General features: G+C 44.6%; 1 protein-coding gene across 1 annotated transcript in view; it reads right to left on the bottom strand.

Moving 5' to 3' along the window:
- LOC134353144 (A-kinase anchor protein 17B-like) overlaps positions 1 to 20,334 on the bottom strand; it is a 62,647-nt gene that overhangs the window by 34,754 nt on the left and 7,559 nt on the right. The window contains exons 2-3 of the mRNA XM_063061100.1: positions 10,598 to 11,369; positions 4,464 to 4,597 (exon numbers count right to left, since the gene is read on the bottom strand). Coding sequence (XP_062917170.1) covers positions 4,464 to 4,597; positions 10,598 to 11,356 — 893 coding nt within the window. The 5' untranslated portion in view covers positions 11,357 to 11,369. The remainder of the gene's footprint in view (positions 1 to 4,463; positions 4,598 to 10,597; positions 11,370 to 20,334) is intronic.

Raw genomic sequence — 20,334 nt, 5'->3', positions numbered from 1 at the left:
CACACGGAATCAATCTGATACACCTTCGCAGCATTCCCTCTGTTGTGTGTACAGTACATCCCTCATTAGGTAGGGAAGTGAGATCGGTACGCAATGTTCCAAATGAAAATTCCCCAGGACTCTACATAATTACAGCAACAATGATCTAATCATGTACTTCAATCCCTTTGCAATAAAAGACAACAAACTGTTTATCTTCCTGCTTGCTGAACTTGCATATTTGAGGACAGAGGGTGGTGAATCTTTTTCAGACGGCGTGCTCAAGCTGGCAATAAAATGTTCTCATGTGCCATGATAATTTTGGGTCATGATTATCACGAATTAGTAACGATAATTATGGACTTTAAGAAAAAAGGATAATTCATGCTGCTTACCTACATCTATTCATTGTTTCACTGTTAATAAAAATTTAATAGAAATAAATGAATCACTTTCGAAAACTTGTCCAAAGATCTCACCCTACTACTGGACTTGCTGTGTTGTGTAGAAGACGTTTCACCACTCATCCAAAAGGCTTCTTCAATTCTAATCCACAGTGGGTAGTTTCCATTTTAGGCATCACCTACTTACAATACAGTCCTACCAACTCTACCACAGCATCTCCACAACATTTCACACCTCCATACATGCAAAGATAAGACTAATAACCCTCTCATTACCTCTACAATTCTAAACAACCCTCATGTGATTGCAATACCTTAAACAACTCAGAGTTTATAAACTTGAAAACCACCCAAATGGATTAGAACTGATAAAGCCTCTTGGATGAATGGCGAAACAACTTCTAGACAACATAAGTTAAGTCCAGTTGCCTTGATTTACTACTGCTTGAGATACAATGATCTGGATGACTGAGAATGTTCATAGACTATTTGTTCAAAAATCAATCTTTTACAAAGGCAACTGAAAAGTGACATTACTTCAATACAGTTTTGTGTTTGTAACTGTAATCATTTACAATCCAAATACTGATGTGCAACCAGGTCTGTGAGGATTTCAAAAGGTATCATCCAATCTCACATGTTTTCGCAACCATCTAGCTCAGGGTTGGCCAACTTTTTACATTCCATGCGTCAATTTTTTCACGCACGAGTTCAGATGTGCCATATAACTCTTGTACCCCACAATTCTTGTAAAAATGTTAATATAGAACTTGTGCATGAAAAAAAATCACATCTGAACTCATGCGTGAAAAAATTGACACATGGAATGTAAAATGTTGGCCACCCCTGGTCTAGCTGGTGCCAAGCTGAGGCGATTCCTATGAAAACATCTCACTGCTCTAACCTTCAAAATAAAATTACTGTTTCACTTGGCAGTAAAGATAATCATTATATTTTATACACTATGGATCGAGTTTACTGAATTGAGGGGTGGCACTACATGCTGTGTGCCAGAAAAATTCTTTGCATGTGCCATCTTGGGCACCCGTGCCATAGGTTCACCGCCCTTTGCTGGATCACCTTTATTAACCTGCATTCTCAAGACAGCACAGTCCCCAGTGATCCCACTAACATGGAGAGATGAGCACATCAGGACCAGCGTTTTGACAGCTAACTCATGTCCATTGCAAAAAACATTCAATGTTTCTGGATAGACTCGATAACATGCAAAAACTACTGTATCTGTCGACATGGAGCGGAAAGCAAGTTTGTAAATCTGACAGAAGCAAAGGATGTTGGAAGTGGCAAGGATGGAGTGCTGCGGGAGGAGTGTGGGACAGGTGACAGAGAAGGAGTGGTGGGGGGGGAAGGGGGATGGCACAAATGTAGACACACCCAGCCCTGAGACAACAGGCAATGTCATTTGATTCCAAACAATTGGTTTATTGATCATTACAGAATGTCTCCCTGGAGCTTCCTGCTCCCTCCCCTCTCCCTTCCGCTTTTCCCAACCATGACTCCCCTCCCGCTGTCCCCCTCCCAATCTCACTCCACAATAGAGACCCATATCAGAATCAGGTTTATCATCACTCACGTACGTCATGAAATTTTTTTGTGGCAATACATAAATTACTGCAGAGAAGTCAGAGGCAGCCTAGCTGTATACATGTGCCTGAGATTTCCACACAGTACATTAAAATAAATCTTTAAAAGTTTTTAAAACACTTCAGAATACTTTTAAACAATTTAAAAATATTTAGCAGCTTAATTAATTTAATTTGTCCCCGTGGCCTCTCCTCTCCTTGCGCGGCTCCTCTACGTTCAAGTAAGCAGAGAAGTTTTTGGGTCCTGGGTCTACACAAGTGACCAGTATGCTTTAGACAGTATGCTTTCAATGACACCCCCCCCTCCCCCTTACTCCAACCACAAGTTTGGTAAAGCACTCTGGAATCCTAGAACAAGATTGATAATCAATCAATGAACTGGTGACAAACACGCACATCCTTAACGATAACAAACACTAAAGCAAGTGCCAAGCACCAGGTAGAACCACCTTCACCCGCAGTTTTCAGCAGCTGTTCTACCTCAGCTTCCCCATGACAGCCCCACCGTTACAGGAGCCAATCTTCAACCAAATGAGTTCACTCCAAGTGATGTACCCCAACCAATCTGCTCCTGCCCTTTTAAAGGCAAGCAAGTGCATTGAACCTCCTCTGAGTATCCTAACTGGATGCATCACAGCATAGAAACACCAACTCAGAAACTACAGGGAGTGGTGGACATGACCCAGTCCCTCACAGGCAAAGTCCTGCCAACTACTGGGCACGTTTACATGGAGTGTTACCACAAAGAGCAGCATCCAGCATCAAAGGCCAGTACTCAGGCCATGCCCTCTCTTCACTGCTACAACTAGTACAGAAATCTTAGTTCCCACACCACCAGGTTCAGCAACAGTTATTCACAAACACGAGAAAATCAGCAGTCGCTGGAAATCCAGACCAACACACACAAAACGCTGAAGGAACTCAGCAGGTCAGGAAGCATCGGTGGAAATGAGTAAACAGTCAACATTTCTGGCCAAGATCCTTCTTCGGACTATTCACTCTTTTTCATAGACCTGCTGAGTTCCTCCATCATTTTGTGCATGTTGCTCAGGAACAGTTATTACCCTACGACCATCAGACTCCTGATAAGGTGCGAATAACTTCATTCACAACTCTGAACTGGTTCTTTGACCAACAGACTCACTTTCAAGGACGGTCTAAAAACTCTGGTTCTCAGTATTTTATTTTAATTTGCAGAGTTTGTCTCCTTTTGCAAATTGGTGGTTTGTCAGTCTTTGTAGTTTTTCATAAATTCTATTGTATTTCCCTTGACTCCCTCCTATTAATGCCTTCAAGAAAATAAATATCAAGGTATGGTAACATACAAAGATTGATAATAGATACCCTTTGAACTGTAATTAGGAAGCTATACATCAGCGCACCAGAGATGGACAACACTAGGGGTCAAGTCTGACATTGTACAGCACCTCATATTTCCCTGAAGTTCAAATGCGACAGGACTTAAACTCTAAGCACCATACAGCAAGCAAGATCACTCTGCACTAGAATCTATTACTGTTGAGTTAGATTCCTGCAGTTGAGGAAATAGAAATTGATTTTAATCTTCTACTTTGAATCACACAGACACTATGGTTCTTTGTCACTTACTTTTCATGTTATCTTTTAAAATTCTTCTTTTTTTTATCTCTGACATATGAAACTAAGAGGGATTCATTGTGAATCTCCATTGGCTGCCTGAACTCCACCAGCAAATTGGGTGTATTTAAAGCGGAGGTTGATTGAAGGTGGCAAAGATAGCGAGGAGAAGGCAGGAGACTGGGATTAAGGGGAAAATAAATCAGCCATGAAAGAGAGGCAGAGCAGACTTGATGGGCTGAATGGCCCATCTGCTCCTTTGTCTAATGGCCTTACAGGCTTGGAGAAATCAAGCAGTCCTTCATTACTGGATCTACAGATCATAAACAAGAGATTCTGCAGATGCTGGAAATCCAGAGCAACACACACAAAATGCTGGAGGAACACAGCAGATCAGGCAGCATCTAAGGAAATGAATAAACAGTCAACGTTTCGGGCTGACACCCTTCATCAAGACTGGAAGCGGGGGGGATGAGGCCAAAATAAGAAGGTGGGGGAGGGAAGGGAGTACAAGCTGGAAGGCGAGAGGTGAAGCCAGGTAAGAAAGGTGGGTGGGTGGGAGGGATGAAGTGAGAAGCTGGGAGGTGATAAGGGCTGAAGAAGAAGAAAGAATCTGACAGGACAGGAGAGTGGACCATGGGAGAAAGGGAAGGAGGAGGGGCACCTATCACCTGCCATCTTGTACTGCATCCCTTCCCCTCACCTTTTTATTCTGACTTCTGCCCCCTTCCTTTCCAGTCCAAACATCAACAGTTCATTCCTCTCCCGACCTGCAGAGACCCTCGAGCATTTTGTGTTTAACTGGTATCCCCGGCAGCACCGTGGGGGTACCTTCACCAGAGTGGACGACGGCCGGAATCACCGCCAGGCTCAGTATTACCGTTCGGCCTCCTCCTCTTTGTCCCTCCGTTTCTGCTCCTCTCGCTGCCTCTCCAGCTCCTGCAGCTTCAGCCGTTCCAGGTGCCGCTTTTCAATCGCGGAGTCGCTCAGGTGCTTGGTTGTGTCGAAAGTCACCTGGAAGTCAAGGACAGAAAGGAAGACTACATGCAAGAGCTGCGGCAGAGGCTCAGCAGAAACACCACATTAGAGTCCGGTTTGTTTTCAGGGAATGGGCAGCTTCACCGGAAAACACTCTGAAATCTCTGCTGTGTCTCCACACTCAGCTGCATTTCCTTCCCCTCATTAGCTAGCACGAAAATGCCCTTGTTAATATTAGCTCTCCTGCCTGCGCCCCAGACTGGCAGCACGAGTAATGTTATTACAGTGCCAGTGACCTGGGTTCAATTCCACCACTGTCTGTAAGGAGTTTGTCCGATCTCCCTGTGTGACCGCGAGGGGTTCCTGCAGTTCCCTCTCACATTCCAAAGATGCACAGACTCACAGGATAACTGATAATGGGTGTTATTGGGCGACACAGGCTTACTGTGCTGTATCTCTAAACAAATTTCAAAAAATATATCTGTCAATTAACATGGACTCAACTTGACAGTGTCCCTTCATATCCGGTGCACGGAGAGAAACAGGTCCACGTACACGACTGTGCTAACGTTTTCCACACAGTTGTCAATGTGGAGCGGACAGCGAGTTTGTAAATTCAATGGGAGCAAAGGATGTTGGGAATGGTGAGGGTGGAACACCGCGGGAGGGGTGTGGGACAGGTGGCAGAGGAGTGCCAGGGGTGGGGAATGGCACGGATACAGACATACCCAGCCCTGAGACACCAGGCAAGGTCGTTTGATTCCAAACAATTGGCTTATTGATCATTACAAAATGTGTCTCTGGTGCTTCCCGCTCCTTCCCACTTTTCCCAATCAGGATTCCCCTCTCCCTGCCCCCTTCCCACTCCGTCTAAGAGACCCATATCAGAATCAGATCTATCATCACTCACGTGTTATGAAATTCGTGGGTTTTTTTGTTTGGCAGCAGTACTATGCAATACATAAAATAATTGGGCAAATTATTGTACTGTGCAAAAGTCTTAGGCACATATACACTGCTAGAGTGCCTAAGACCTTTGCACAGTACTGTGAGTAAAGGAAATCTGTAGCCCTTTGTGGGCAGTGTGAAGCTTACGATCCTTTCCTTTAGCAAAATATTAATCAGCTTGCACCCTGCCAATGTGAGAATTTTAGGGGAAAAAAAACACAATTGCTGGAAGAACTCAGCAGGTCAAGCAGCATCCAATTTGAGGTGGATAAATCCCCACTGCCTGACAAGGTGTTCCCTCGGGCCCCGTGGGAGGCAAGTGCAGAAAAAAGCCGGGGTCCTAGCAGAGAAATTTAACTCATCCTTGGCGACAACTGAGGTACCAAAGGATTGGAGGATAGCTAATGCTTTTCCACCGTTTAAGAAAGGCTCTAAAAATAAACCAGGAAATTACAGGCCAGCGAACATAACACCAGTGGTGGGACAGTTAACGGAAGGTATTCTAAGGGACCATATATATGAGTATTTGGACAGACATGGACTGATTAGGGATAGACAGCATGGCTTTGTGCGTGATAGATCACATCTAAGCAATCTTATAACGTTTTTCCGAGGATGTTACCAGGAAAGTCGATGAAGGCAAGGCAATGGATGTTGCCTACATGGACTTTAGCAAAGCAATTGATAAAGTCCCACATGGGAGGTTGGTCAAGGTTCAGTTGCTGGACATTCAAGATGAGGTAGTAAATTGGATTAGACATTGGCTTTGTGGGAGAAACCGGAGAGCGGGAGTAGATGGTTGCTTCTCTGACTGGAGGCCTGTGACTAGTGGAGTGCCACAGGGATCAGTGCTGGGTCCATTGATTTGTCATCTACATCAACAACCTGGATGATAATAGAAAATAGACAATAGGAGTAGGCCATTCAGCCCTTCGAGCCAGCACCGCCATTCACCGTGATCATGGCTGATCCACTATCAGTATCCAGTTCCTGCCTTATCCTCATAACCTTTGATTCCGCTACCTTTAAGAGCTCTATGCATCTCTTTTTTGAAAGCATCCAGAGACTTGGCCTCCACAGCCTTCTGGGGCAGAGCATTCCATATATCCACCATTCTCTCGGTGAAAAAGTTTTTCCTCAACTCCATTCCAAATGGCCTACCCCTTATTTTTAAACTGTGGCCTCTGGTTCTGGACTCACCCATCAGCGGGAACACGCTTCCTGCCTGCAGCATGTCCAATCCCTAAATAATCTTATATGTTTCAATAAGATCGCCTCTCAGCCTTCCAAATTCCAGAGTATACAAGCCCAGTCGCTCCAATCTTTCGACATATGATAGTTCCACCATCCCAGGAATTAACCTTGTGAACCTACACTGCACTCCCTCAATAGCAAGAATGTCCTTCCTCAAATGTGGTTAACTGGATCATTTTTGCGGATGAAACCAAGATTGAGGGTGCAGTGGACAGCGAGGAAGACTATCAGAGCTTGCAGCAGGATCTGGACAGGCAGGAAAAATGGGCTGAAAAATGGCAGACGGAATTTAATACAGGCAAGTGCACGGTGTTTTGGTAGGACCAACCAGGGTAGGTCTTGCAAGGTGAGCAGTAGGGCACTGAGGAGTGTGGTAGAACAAAGGGACCTGGGAATACATGTCCATCATTCATTGAAAGTGGTGTCACAGGTATATAGGGTCATAAAGAAAGACAGGAGGGAAGGGGAGGACCGGTGACGGAGTGGAGACAGGAGGAGGGAAGGGGAGGACCGGTGACGGGGTGGAGACAGGAGGGGGGAAGGGGAGGACCGGTGGTGCGCCATGGACGGGAAGAGAGGGCTGGCGGCACACTGCGCTGCTCAACCTGCTGAGTTCTTTCATCATTTTGTCGTTCTTGTAGGTTCCCACATCTACAGTCTTATGCTTGGGAGGGTTGTTGTGTACTGACGCTGGCTATTTACTCAAGAAAAAGTTTGTGACACAGGAGGAGGAAAGACATTGACTATCTGCAACAGTTTATTATCTACTTGCCTTGCTGTAGAGCCTTTCACGAGCCTTCCTGCGTACTGCTTGTTACGGACCCTGGACCCTGCTCTACATGTGACCGCAAGAAACTGCAGTGAGTTGGAGATACGGTTCAGCACACAGAGACCAGCCTCCTGTCCTTGGACTCTGTCTATACTTCTCACTGCCTCTGTAAAGCAGCCAGCATTGTCAGGGACCCCACCCACCCCAGACATTCTCTCTTCTCCCCTCTCCCATCGGGCAGAAGGTACAGAAGCCTGAAAGCATGTACCACCAGGCTCAAAGACAGCTTCTGGCCCATTGTTCTCAGACAATTGAATAGTTCCCTAGTACGAGAAGTTAGACTCGTGACTGCACAGTCTACATCATTGTAACCTTGTACTTTATTGTGAACACAAGAGATTCTGCAGATGCTGGAAATCCAGAATACTTTACTTTTACATCACTGCCTACCTGCGCTGCACTTGGTCCTGCTCTCTATTGTTTCACTCAATGTACCATTGTAATGATTGCTCCGTATTGCTGATGTACACGACAAGTTTTGGTACTGTACCTCGGTACAGGTGCGAATAATACGCTGATTTACCCCAAAGTACTCTGCAGTCAGTGAGACACAGTGCACCTCCAATAATCTGACACCCTTGCTGGTGCTGGACTGGCAGATTCTCTGATGTTTTGGACGTTACGATCACAACATGTTTTTCCCAGGGTCGTTACACGGCAGCACAATAGACTTTCCAGTAAACCAGGCAAGTTTAAAAAGGGAGCTCGGGAAACATAACCCAGGCAGTTTAAAAGGTGCCTGGAGAAAGAAAAAACATGAGCTTCATTTATCACATGTACATGGAAACTTACAGTGAAATGTTTCATTTGTGTCAAATCAAATCAAGTCAGCAAAGGTTTTGGCGACAACCTAGCTTGTCCACAAATCACTAACCCTAAATATCCATCTTTGGAACGTGGGAGGAAACCGCACACCTGGAGGAAACCCACATGTTCATGGGGAGACTGTACAAACCCCTCACAGACAGCAAGAGCTGAACCCCAATCTTACAGCTGAAGGAAAGGATCGAGGATTTTTTTTTCCTCTGCATGGGAGGCAGAGATCTGGTGAGGATTCAAAGAGAGTGAGACAGGACTTTGGTGAACCTAGATGAGATGCAGGAAACGAGGTCTCAGTGAGTTCAAAGCGATCTGCTCTGAGTGTGAGGGGAGTTTGGATTGAGAACCCCAGAAGTTTAAAAGGGGTGCAGGCTTGAGTCACAGAGCGTTACGGCACAGAAAAAGGCCCTTCAGCCCATCTACTGTAACCCATGCCAAACTATTTTTCTGCCTATTCCTTCAACCAATAGAGTCAGATTACTACAGCACAGGAACAGACCCTTCAGCCCATCTACTGTGGTCCATGCCGAACCATTATTCTGCCTGGTCCCATTGACCCAGAGTCACAGAGCACTGCAGCAAAGAAACAGACAGAGGTCGAGGCTTCTCACAGAAATGAGGCCATGGCAAACTCCACAGCAGTGAGGGAGAGGCTCCTGGGGAATTTATAGGGAGTGCAGGAAACAGAGCTCCCTTGAGTTTTAAAGGAAGTGAGGAGGAAAAGAGAAACTGGTAGCCCAGATCTCAAGGCTTTGGGGTTTCAAAAATACGGGCTGTTAAGATTATTGAATTTACTGAGGCATTTCAAAGTTTGGTCAGTGTGCAACATAGGGAAATGGCAGCCAATTTACACAGAGTGAGCTCCACAAGCATTAATGTTAATAAGCAAATTAATGTGAATAGGTTGTGTGAGCTGAGGCTTTTCTCTTTGGAGCGGAGGATGAGAGGTGACTTGATAGAGGTGAACAAGTTGATAAGAGGCATACAGTGGTGTTAGAAAGTTTGTGAACCCTGTAGAATTTTCTCTATTTCTGCATATATATCCTCTCCAACCCACACCTCCAATCTGATCTCATTGACTGGAAGACCTGACTCCAAATAGCTTTTTTAGAAAGCGTTACCCCAGAGGTTCACATACTTCTTTCCAACAAATACATATAATATTGGATCATTTTTCTCAATAAATAAATGCACAAATACAATGGTTTTTGTGTTATTTAATGAACTAGGTTCTCTAACTAGTTTAAAGATTTACATGAAGATCTGATCACATTTAAGGTCATATTGATGTAGAAATAGAGAAAATTCTACAGGGTTCACAAATTTTCTAACACCACTGTAGATAGAGTGGATAGCCACAGACCTTTTCCCAGGGTGGAAATGGCTAATCTCAGGGGTCACAGTCTTAAAGTGGTTGGAGGAAGGTATGGGGGTGGGGGAGGGGATATCAGAGGTGGGTTTTTAAAAAAATATATAAATAAGAGTGGTGGGCACATGGAACGCCCTGCCAGGGTTGGTGGTAGAGGCAGATACATTAGGGACATTTGAGAAATTCTTATATAGGCACATGGATAATAGAAAATTGGAGGGCTACACAGGAGGGATTGATCTTAAGAGTAGGGTAAAAGGCTAGCACAACGTTGCGGGTCGAAGAGCCTGTTCGGTATTGTACTGTTGTGTGTTCTATGTTCAAGTAATCTATTTGCAAACTGTTGGGTGACAGGCCAGGAGACTGACACAGTTCCCTTATTCTTCTTCAAAGCAGTGTTATGGGATGCTTCGCATCCTGATGAGACCGGGGGCAGGACCTCAGTACCACACACAAAATGCTGCAGGAACTTAGCAATTCAGGCAGCATCTGTGGAAAGGAATGCAACCATTTGGAGTTTTGGAGCAAGGCTCTTCATCTGGACTGGAAAGGAAAGGGGAAAGTGGTCAGAATAAGAAGGTGAGGGGAGGATGAGGAAGGGGTACCGGCTGGGAGGTGATAAGTGAAGCCAGGTGGGAGGGGAGGGGGAGGTATGTGGATGGGGAAGGAGGAGATGAAGTGAGAAGCTGGGAGGTGATAGCAGAGTGGACCACAGGAGAAGGGGAAACAGGGGCAGCTGATAGGCAGGTGAGGAAAAGAATGCCTGATGGAGCAGGCAGCCTATCCCTACGCAGCAGACGCGAGCGTGTTAACATACCTTTATGTTGCACGCCAGAGCTTTTCCGTCTTCGCCTTTGTACACCAGCTTCATTCCCCGCAGCGACGCCATCGCCCGCTCAAAGCCGGCACACTCCTGGTACTGGATATAAGCCTCGAAGGTAGGGAGGCCACCAGTGCTAAAGGTATTGAACTTCTTCCCTGTCATCTCCTCCCTATAGGGATCCAACATGGGAATGTCTATGTTTCGAATCTCTCCGAATCTTCCAAACACCCTCTGGAGGATCTCCTCCACGGGCTTCTCCTTGTTCAGCTGCTTTGAAGACAGCCACTTGCAAGGCAGCCCTTCCATGTGAATGGTGTCTGGCCTCTCCCCAGGTACAGCCTCGTTCATGGTCTTGGCCGTCTTGAAAAAGGACTCCCAGTCAGATGGGCTGGGAAAGTTGACTTGGCTCACAACTGCCATAACCCGCACCGTCTCATTGATTCCATTCACCCTGATGCTTTTGTTGTTAACCTTCTCCCACACGGTCTGCACGAGCTTCTTGTTCTCAAGCTCTGCCTCAAAGCGAATAAATTCCATTGTGCTGCGCGAGACTCTGAGCGACGTGAGCTGCTCCGGGTATACCATCTTCTTCAGAGTCTCCATGAGCTCCCAGCTTGAAATGAGCCTGGGGGAGACCTTGGACTTGGGCAGCATCACACTGATGGTCAGCCTCGCGATCGGCTTCAGGTAGAGACTCTGCGGAGCAAACAGCTCCACCGCATCAGATGTGTCAAAGAGCCTCATGACAGCCATGGCAACCCGAGCTCTGGGTGGGAAGAAAAGTGTTAGAAATAAAATCTTAACTCTCAGGGACACATTTCTATTGTATTTCTTGGTTTCTTTTGCATTTATTTATTCTACAGTGAATGCCTGCAAAAATGTGAATCTCAGGGTAGAACATGGTGACATATACAGTACCGTGCAAAAGTCTTGGACATCCACAGTTTTAAGGTGCTTGGAAGTAGGTACAGGGGAGATGTCAGGGGTAAGTTTTTTACTCAGAGAGTGGTGAGTGTGTGGAATGGGCTGCCGGCGACGGTGGTGGAGGTGGATACAATAGGGTCTTTCAAGAGACTCCTGGACAGGTACATGGAGCTCAGAAAAATAGAGGGCTATGGGTAAGCCTAGGTAATTTCTCAGGTAAGGACATGTTCAGCACTACTTTGTGGGCCGAAGGGCCTGTATTGTGCTGTAGGTTTTCTATGTTTCTATCTACGTATATATAACCAGGGTGCCTTGGACTTTAGCACAGTACTGTATTTGTCAATGTGGAGCTGAGAGTGAGTTTGTAAGTTTGGTGAGAGCAAAGAATGTTGGGAATAGCAATGGTGGGCCACCACAGGAGGGGTGTAGGACAGGTGGCAGAGGAGTGACAGAGGCGGGGGGAGGGTGGCACGGATGCAGACATATCCAGCCCTGAGACACCAGGCCAGGTCATTTGATCCCAAACAATTGGTTTATTGCTCATTACAGAATGTCTCTCTGGTGCTTCCCACTCCCTCCCCTCTCCCCAACCATGATTCCCCTCTCCCTGTCCCCTTCCCACTCTCAGTCCACAATAGAGACCCATATCAGAATCAGGTTTATCATCACTCATGTCATGAAATTTGTCTTTTTGCGGCAGCAGTACAGTGTAATACATAAAGTTACTACAGTACTGTGAAAAAGTTTTAGGCACCCTAGCTACTGTATGCATGCCTAAGACTGTGGCACAGTACGGTATGCACTTTGACAATAAATTTAGTTTGAACTTTGGAATTGGAAATTTGCCCAGAACGGTACTTTTCCCCATGTTCAAAGCAGTGAAGGAATGAAAAGGCAGCCCAGCGGTTAGAGTAACTCTATTACAGTGGCAGCGACCCAGGTTCAGTCCCCTCCACTGTCTGTAAGGAGTTTGTACATTCTCCCTGTGGCCACATGCATTTCCTCCACATACTCCAGTTTTCTCCCACGTACAAAGACATACGAGTTAAGGTTAGTAAGTTGTGGGCAGGCTACGCTGGCGCTGGTGACTCTCCCATCCGGTGAGATGTCGGATTTCAGTAAAGAGAGGGCATAGAATATAGCAAGATAGAGGATTGGGAAGCTTTTATGGAATGCCCTGGTTAAGATTTCTACTGCCACGCTGGGAGGTATTTTATTTTAGCAGTTTTCTGTAAAGTAGGGTGTCCCCCGGCTAAGAGTGTTTTGGCCTCGGCTAAAGATGAGGAGCCACATTGTCCAACTTAGGAATGTTGTGTCAGCCAGTCGGGAATGGGATGACATGGAACATTCTCGAGAGCTGGGCGGAAAGAGCCTTCTGAAGGACAGTAGTCTGGTTTGGAGTTTTTCGGCAGGAGGTGCAGAATGAAGAGCACCGGGGAAGATGCCTGGAGGATCCCAAGAAGGAAAGTTCTACTTGTGGCTGCTGGGGAAAATTAAGTAAATTAAGTAAAGCTACTCACAGCTGCTACAGAAATTAGCTCCTGTTATCTTTCTTCTTCTTTCTCTTAACTGTTTGATAAAGTTGAAAATTGGTAAACCTACTTTATTATTTTATGCTGTTGTACGATGTCATTTCTGGGCTACCGGTAACTGTGTATGGGCAGTATTTACACAGCATTTGCCCAAAATTGAGGTTTCTTTTAATTGAATCATCACGACATTTCTGTTTGGTTGAACTCCAAATCATACTGACCCTAGACGAATATTGTTTATGAAAGGTGGCCTCCTCACCAATGAGTCACATGGCTGTTAACAGAGACAGCTAACAAGCTAAGTTGGTGTATGAGCCCTGGTGACAGGGTTGCTTTTAAAAGCCAACAGAAGCAACTAAAAAAGAACCATAAAGGAGAGAAAACATTAAATATGAAGGTAAGCTAGCCAAAAATATCAAACAGGATACCAAAAATTTATAATATATATATATATATATATATATATATGGGTGGGTGTGTGTGGGTGTGTGTGTGTCTATAATATATATATATATACATACACACACACACATATACACACACACACACACACATATATATATCTATATATAGTGGATATATTGAACCACTGGAAAATGACTGGAGAGGAAATAATGGGGACAAAGAAATGGCAGACAAACTTAAGTATTTTGTGTCAGTCTTCACTGTGGAAGAGACTAGCAATATGTCAGAAATTTGACAGTGTCAGGAGGCAGAAGTGAGTGTAGCTGCTATTGCTGAGGAGAAGGTGCTTGGGAAGCTGAAAAGTCTGAAGGTAGATAAGTCACCTGGACTAGACGGACTACACCCCAGAGTTCTGAAACAGTTAGCTGAAGAGATAGTGCAGGCATTACTAACAATCTATCAAAAATCACTAGGTTCTGGAATGGTTCCAAAGAACTGGAAAATTGCAAATGTCATTTCACTGTTCAAGAAGGGAGGAAGGCAGAAGAAAGGAAGCTATAGGCCAGTTAGCCTGACTTCAGTGATTGGGAAGATGCTGGCGTCCATTATTAAGGATGAGGTTTGAGGGTACTTGGAGGCACGTGATAAAGTAGGCCAAAGTCGGCATGGTTTCCTGAAGGGGAAATCTCGCCTGATAAATCGGTTAGAATTCTTTGAGGATATGACAAGCAGGATGGACAAAGGAGAGTGAGTGGATGTTGTTTGCTGGATTCTCAGTAGGCCTTTGACAAGGTGCTGCCTAACAAGGTAAAAGCCCATAATATTACAGGAAAGATAATAGCATGGTTAAATGGTGATTGGCAGGAGGCAAATGATCAGAGTCCTAACAAGGTAAAAGCCCATAATATTACAGGAAAGATAATAGCATGGTTAAATGGTGATTGGCAGGAGGCAAATGATCAGAGTAAAGGGGGGCTTATTCTGGGTGGCTGCTGGTCACCAGTGGTGATCTGCAGGGGTCAATATTGGGACTGCTTCTTTTTACCTTGTATGTCAACGATTTGGATGATGGAATTATGTTCCATCTGGGCGACCTCCAACCTGATGGCATGAATATCAATTACTCCTTCTGGTAATTCCACCCCCCCCCCGCCCTTTCTATTCCCCATTCTGGCCTCTTAACTCTTCTCCTCGTCTGTCCTGGTGCACCTCCTCCTTCCCTTTCTCCTATGGTCCATTCTTCTCTTCTATCAGATTCCTTCTTCTCCAGCACTTAATCTTTCCCACCCACCTGGCTTCACCCATCACCTTTTAGCTATTCTCTTTCCCCTCCCTCTACCTTCTTATTCTGGCTTCTTCCCACTTCCTTTCCAATCCTAAGGAAGGGTCTTGGCCCAAAACGTCGACCATTTATTCATTTCCATAGATGCTGCCTGACCTGCTTGAATTCCTCCAGCATTGCGCGTCTGTTCCTCCGGATTTCCAGCATCTGCAGAATCTCTTGCAGTTGTGGACAAAAAAAAACAGCTTGCATTTACCCTATCTATAACCCTCATAATTTTGCACATCTTTATCAAATCTCTCATTTTCTTATAATCCAGGGAAAAATTCAACTTTTCCCGATCACTCAGGTCCTCAATTCCCAGTGATATCCATTAAAATTTCTCTGCATTTTTTCAAACTTCTTGATATCTTTCCTGGAGGTAGGTGCCCAGAACTGCATACATTACTCCAAATTAGACCTCTCCAACATGTCATACAACTTCAACATTGAACCCCAACCTCTGTACTCAATACTTTCATTTTTGAAGGCCAATATCCCAAAAGCTCTCTTTACAACCACATCTACTTGTGATGCCATTTCTCAATGAATTATGGATAGTATTCCCAGATCCCTCTGTTCTACTGCACTGCTCAGTGTCTTACCACTCACTGTGCAAGTCCTACCCTGGTCTGTTGTGCCAAAGTGCAACACCTCAAACTTGGGCATGTTCATAGTTCCCTTAGCCCACAAGACCTTGTTCATGAGATACAAGAACAGAATTTGGCCATTTGGCCCTTCAAACCTGCTCCGCATTTCATCACGGCAGATTCATTTTCCCCCTCAGCCCCAATCTCCCACCTTCTCCTCATATTAGACCATAAGACCCCTTCATTCCCTGACTAATCAAGATTCTATCAATCTCTGTCTTAAATATACCCAAAGACTGGGCCTCCACAGTCGCCTGTGGCAACGAATTACACAGATTCACAACTCTCTGGCTAAAGAAATTCCTCATCTCCATTCTAAAAGGACGTCCCTCTAATCTGAGGCTTTGTCCTCTGGTTTTAGACTCCTTCACCATAGGAAACATCCTCTCCACATCCACTCTGTTGAGGCCTTCCAACATTCAATAGGTTTCAATGAGGTCACCCCTCATTTCTCCAAATTCCAGTGAATAGAAGCCCAACATCAATTGCTCCTCACATGACAAGCCTTTCAATCCCCGAACCATTTTCATAAACCCTCCTTGATACTTGTTACCTTTATGCATTTTGCATTTTTTCTTGCTTGAAAAATGCCCAACCTGGAAATTAGTTTCAGTTCCAATGGTAAAACACTGAGTGCATCTGCAGTGACGAGGGACAAGCTTCTGGATTGGTAGAACTCCCAAAATAGTATCACAGCATCCATCAAAGCAGAAGTAGCCTGGTCAAAGCCCCAGCAGCCTTGTCTCTTGCCTCCTTCAATAACCTGGGGCAAAGTACTAATTAAGTACCTCACTTGCATTCTCCACATCCAAGCAAATGTTTTCCCCTTTTATCCTGGAGTGGTCCCACCCTCTGCCTAGTTACCCTCTTGCTCTTGATCCCAGTTATCCCTTCCTTCTTGAATCTGGTTTGATGATTGTCCCCTCACAAATTATTCTAACAAAAACAGATTTGTGGGCAACACAGCACAGGGATAGGTTATTAGCCCATAAGACATAGGAGCAAAATTAGACCATTTGGCCCATCGAGTCTGCTCCATTCAATCATGGCTGATCCTTTTCTCCCCTCCTCAGCCCCACTCCCTGACCTTCTCCCCGTAACTTTTGATGCTGTGTCCAATCAAGAACCTACTGATCTCTGCCTTAAATACACCCAACGACCTGGCCTCCACAACTGCCTATAGCAAAAAATTCCACAAATCTACCACTCTTTGGATAAAGAAATTTCTCTGCATCTCTGTTTTAAATGGATGCCCCTCTATCCTGAGGCTATGACCTCTTCTCCTAGGTACACCCGCCGTGGGAAACATCCACTCTTTCTAGGCCTTTCAACATTCTTAAGGTTTCAGTGAGATTCCCCCTCACTCTTCTAAATTCCAGTGAGTACGAACCCAGAGCCATCGAACATTCCTCATGTGACAACCCTTCTATTCCCGCAATCATCCTCGTGAACCTCCTCTGAACGCTCTCCAATGCCAGCACACCTTTTCTTAGATGAGGAGCCCAAAACTATTCACAATACTCAAGGTGAGGCCTAGGGTTGCCAACTGTCCCGTATTTGCCGGGACATCCCGTATATTGGGCTAAACTAGTTTGTCCCATACGGGACCGCCCTTGTCCCGTATTTCCCCCGCTAAGGTAGAGCGTTCCTATGAAACCTTTCGTGCCGAAATAGTGTAAAGCGAAGAAGCAATTACCATTAATTTACATGGGAAAAATTTTTGAGCATTCCCAGACCCAAAAAATAACCTACCAAATCATACCAAATAGCACATAAAACCGAAAATAACCCTAACATATAGCAAAAGCAGGAATGATATGATAAATACACAGCCCATATAAAGTAGAAATAATGTATGTACAGTGTAGTTTCACTTAACAGAATCGGGAAGATTAAGCCAAAACCGATTTGTAGAAAAAGAATCGGCACGTACACGCGTGCACATCGCACATGCGCACATCACGCACGTGCACACAGATGTCTGCGCAAGGCTTCATGATCATGGTAGTCCTTCTTGGGGTAAACACAAGTATCCGGTATTTGACTGCTACTTTTGTCCCTTATTTGGGAGTGAGAAATTTGGCAACCCTAGTGAGGCCTCACCATTTAAGGCAGAGATCAGTAGGTTCTTGATTGGACACAGCATCACATCCCTGCTCTTGTATTCAAGTCCTCTTGAAATTAATGCTAACATTGCATTTGCCTTCCTCATCACTGACTCAACCTGCAAGTTAATCTTTATGGTGTTCTGCATCTCAGACTTTTGGATTTTCTCCCTGTTTAGAAAATAGTCTGCACATTTATTTCTTCTATCAAACAACATGACCATACATTTTCCAACATTGTATTTCATTTGCCACTTTCTTGCCCATTCTCGTAATCTAAGTCCTTCTGCATCCTACCTGTTTCCTCAGCACTACCTGCCTCTCCACCTATCTTCATATCATCTGTAAACCTGGAAACAAAGTTATCTATTCCATCTAAATCATTGATATACAGCATAAAAAGCTGTCCCAACACCGACATCTGCAGAACACCACTAGTCACTGACAGCCAACAAGAAAAGGATCCTTTTATTCCCACTCACTGCCTCCTACCAATCAGCCAATGCTATAACCATGCCAGTAACTTTCCTGTAATACCATGGGCTCTCAGTTTGGTAAGTAGCCTCATGTGTGGCACCTTGTCAAAGACCTTCTGGAAGTCCAAATATACAACATCTACTGCATCCCCCTCATCTATCCTACTTGTAATCTCCTCAAAGAATTCCAACAGGTTCGTCAGGCAAAATTTTCCCTTAAGGAAACCATGCTGACTTTGTCTTATCTTGTCCTGTGTCACCAAGTACTCCATAACCTCATCCTTAACAACTGACTCCAACATCTTCCCAACCATTGAGGTCAGGCTAACTGGTCTACAAGTTCTTTTCTGCTGCCTTCCTCCTTTCTTAAAGTGACATTTGCAATGTTCCAGTCCTCCAGCAACATGCCAGTTCCAATGATTTTTGAAAAATCATTTCTAGTGCCTCCACAATATCTAACACTACCTCTTTCAGAACCCTAGGGTGCAGTTCATCTGGGCCAGGTAACTTATGTACCCTTAGGTCTTTCAGCTTTTTGAGCATCTTCTCCCTTGTAATACTAACCACACTCACTTCTCTCTCACCCTTCAACATCTGGCACACTGCTAGAGTCTTCCACAGTGAAGACTGATGCAAAATACTCATTTAATTCATCTGCCATCTCCTTGTTCCCTGTTATTATTTCTCCTGCCTCATTTCCTAGTGGTCCTATATCCACTCACAGCTCTTTTTTTACATACTTGAAAAAGCTTTTACTATCTATTTTGATATTGTTTGCTAGCTTGCTTTCATATTTCATATTTTTCCTCCTAATGATTCTTTTAGTTGCTCTCTGTAGGTTTTTAAAAGGTTCTTAATCCTCTATCTTCCCACTAATTTTTGTTTTATTGTAGGCCCTCTCTTTTGCTTTCACATTAGCTTGACTTCCCTTGTCAGCCATTGTTTGTACTATTTTACCACTGAGTATCTCTTTGTTTTTTGGGGAATGTGTCTATCCTGCACCTTCCTCACTTCTCCCAGAAACTCACACATTGCCTCTCTGCTTTCATGCCTGTCAACATCTCCTTCCAATTTACTTTGGCCAACTCCTCTCTCATACCACTAATTTCCTTTACTCCACTGAAATACTACTACGTCAGACTTTACTTTCTCCCCCATCAAATTTCAGGTTGAACTCAATCATATTGCAATCAATATGGGTTCTTTTACCTTAAGCTCCCTAATGGTCTCATGTTCATTACACAACAACCAATCCAGTATAACTGATCCCCTAGTAGGCTCAAAGCCAAACTGTTCTAAAAAGCCATCTCGTAGGCCAGTGGTCCCCAACCACCAGACCGTGGACCAGTAATGGGCTACAAAGCATGTGCTACGGGGCCGCGAGAAAACGATATGAGTCAACTGCACCTTTCCTCATTCCCTGTCACGCACTGTTGAACTTGAACATAGGGTTGCCAACTGTCCCGTATATTGGGCTAAATTGGTTTGTCCCATACAGGACTGCACTTGTCCCGCATTTCCCCCGCTAAGGTACAGCGTTCCTATGAAACCTTTCGTGCCGAAATGGCGTAAAGAGAAGAAGCAATTACCATTAATTTATATGGGAAAAATTTTTGAGCGTTCCCAGACCCAAAAAAATAACCTACCAAATCATACCAAATAACACATAAAACCTAAAATAACACTAACATATAGTAAAAGCAGGAATGATATGATAAATACACAGCCTATATAAAGTAAAAATAATGTATGTACAGTGTAGTCGGGAAGATTAAGCCAAAACCGACTTGTCGAGAAAATCGGCACGTACGCACATGCACACACAGGTGCCCGTGCAAGGCTTCATGGTCATGGTAGTCTTTCTCAGGATAAACACAAGTGTCCCGTTTTGACTGCTACTTTTGTCCCTTATTTGGGAGTGAGAAAGTTGGCAACCCTAACTGTAAAAGACATGTTGAGGTGAGTTTAACCCCACCTGGACACCCCCCCCCCCACTGGTCGACCTGTCCGCAAGAATATTGTCAATATTAAACCGGTCCGCGGTGCAAAAAAGGTTGGGGACCCCTGTCGTAGGCATTCAACAAACCCACTCTCTTTGGATCTATTACCAACCTGATTTTCCCGATCAAACTTCATGTTAAAATGTACCATGGCTGTCATAACATTGCCCTTTTGACACACCGTTTCTATTTCCTATTGTAATCTGTGGTTCACATCCCAGCTATTGTTGGGAGCCTGTATATAACTGCCATCAGGGTCCTTTTACCCTTGCAGTTTCTTAACTCAACCCACGAGGATTCAACATCTTCCAATCCTAT

This window comes from Mobula hypostoma, chromosome 10, assembly GCF_963921235.1.
Source record: "Mobula hypostoma chromosome 10, sMobHyp1.1, whole genome shotgun sequence".
Taxonomy (NCBI): domain Eukaryota; kingdom Metazoa; phylum Chordata; class Chondrichthyes; order Myliobatiformes; family Myliobatidae; genus Mobula; species Mobula hypostoma.
Note: the sequence above shows the minus strand (reverse complement) of the source record. Positions and strands in the feature narration are given on the sequence as shown.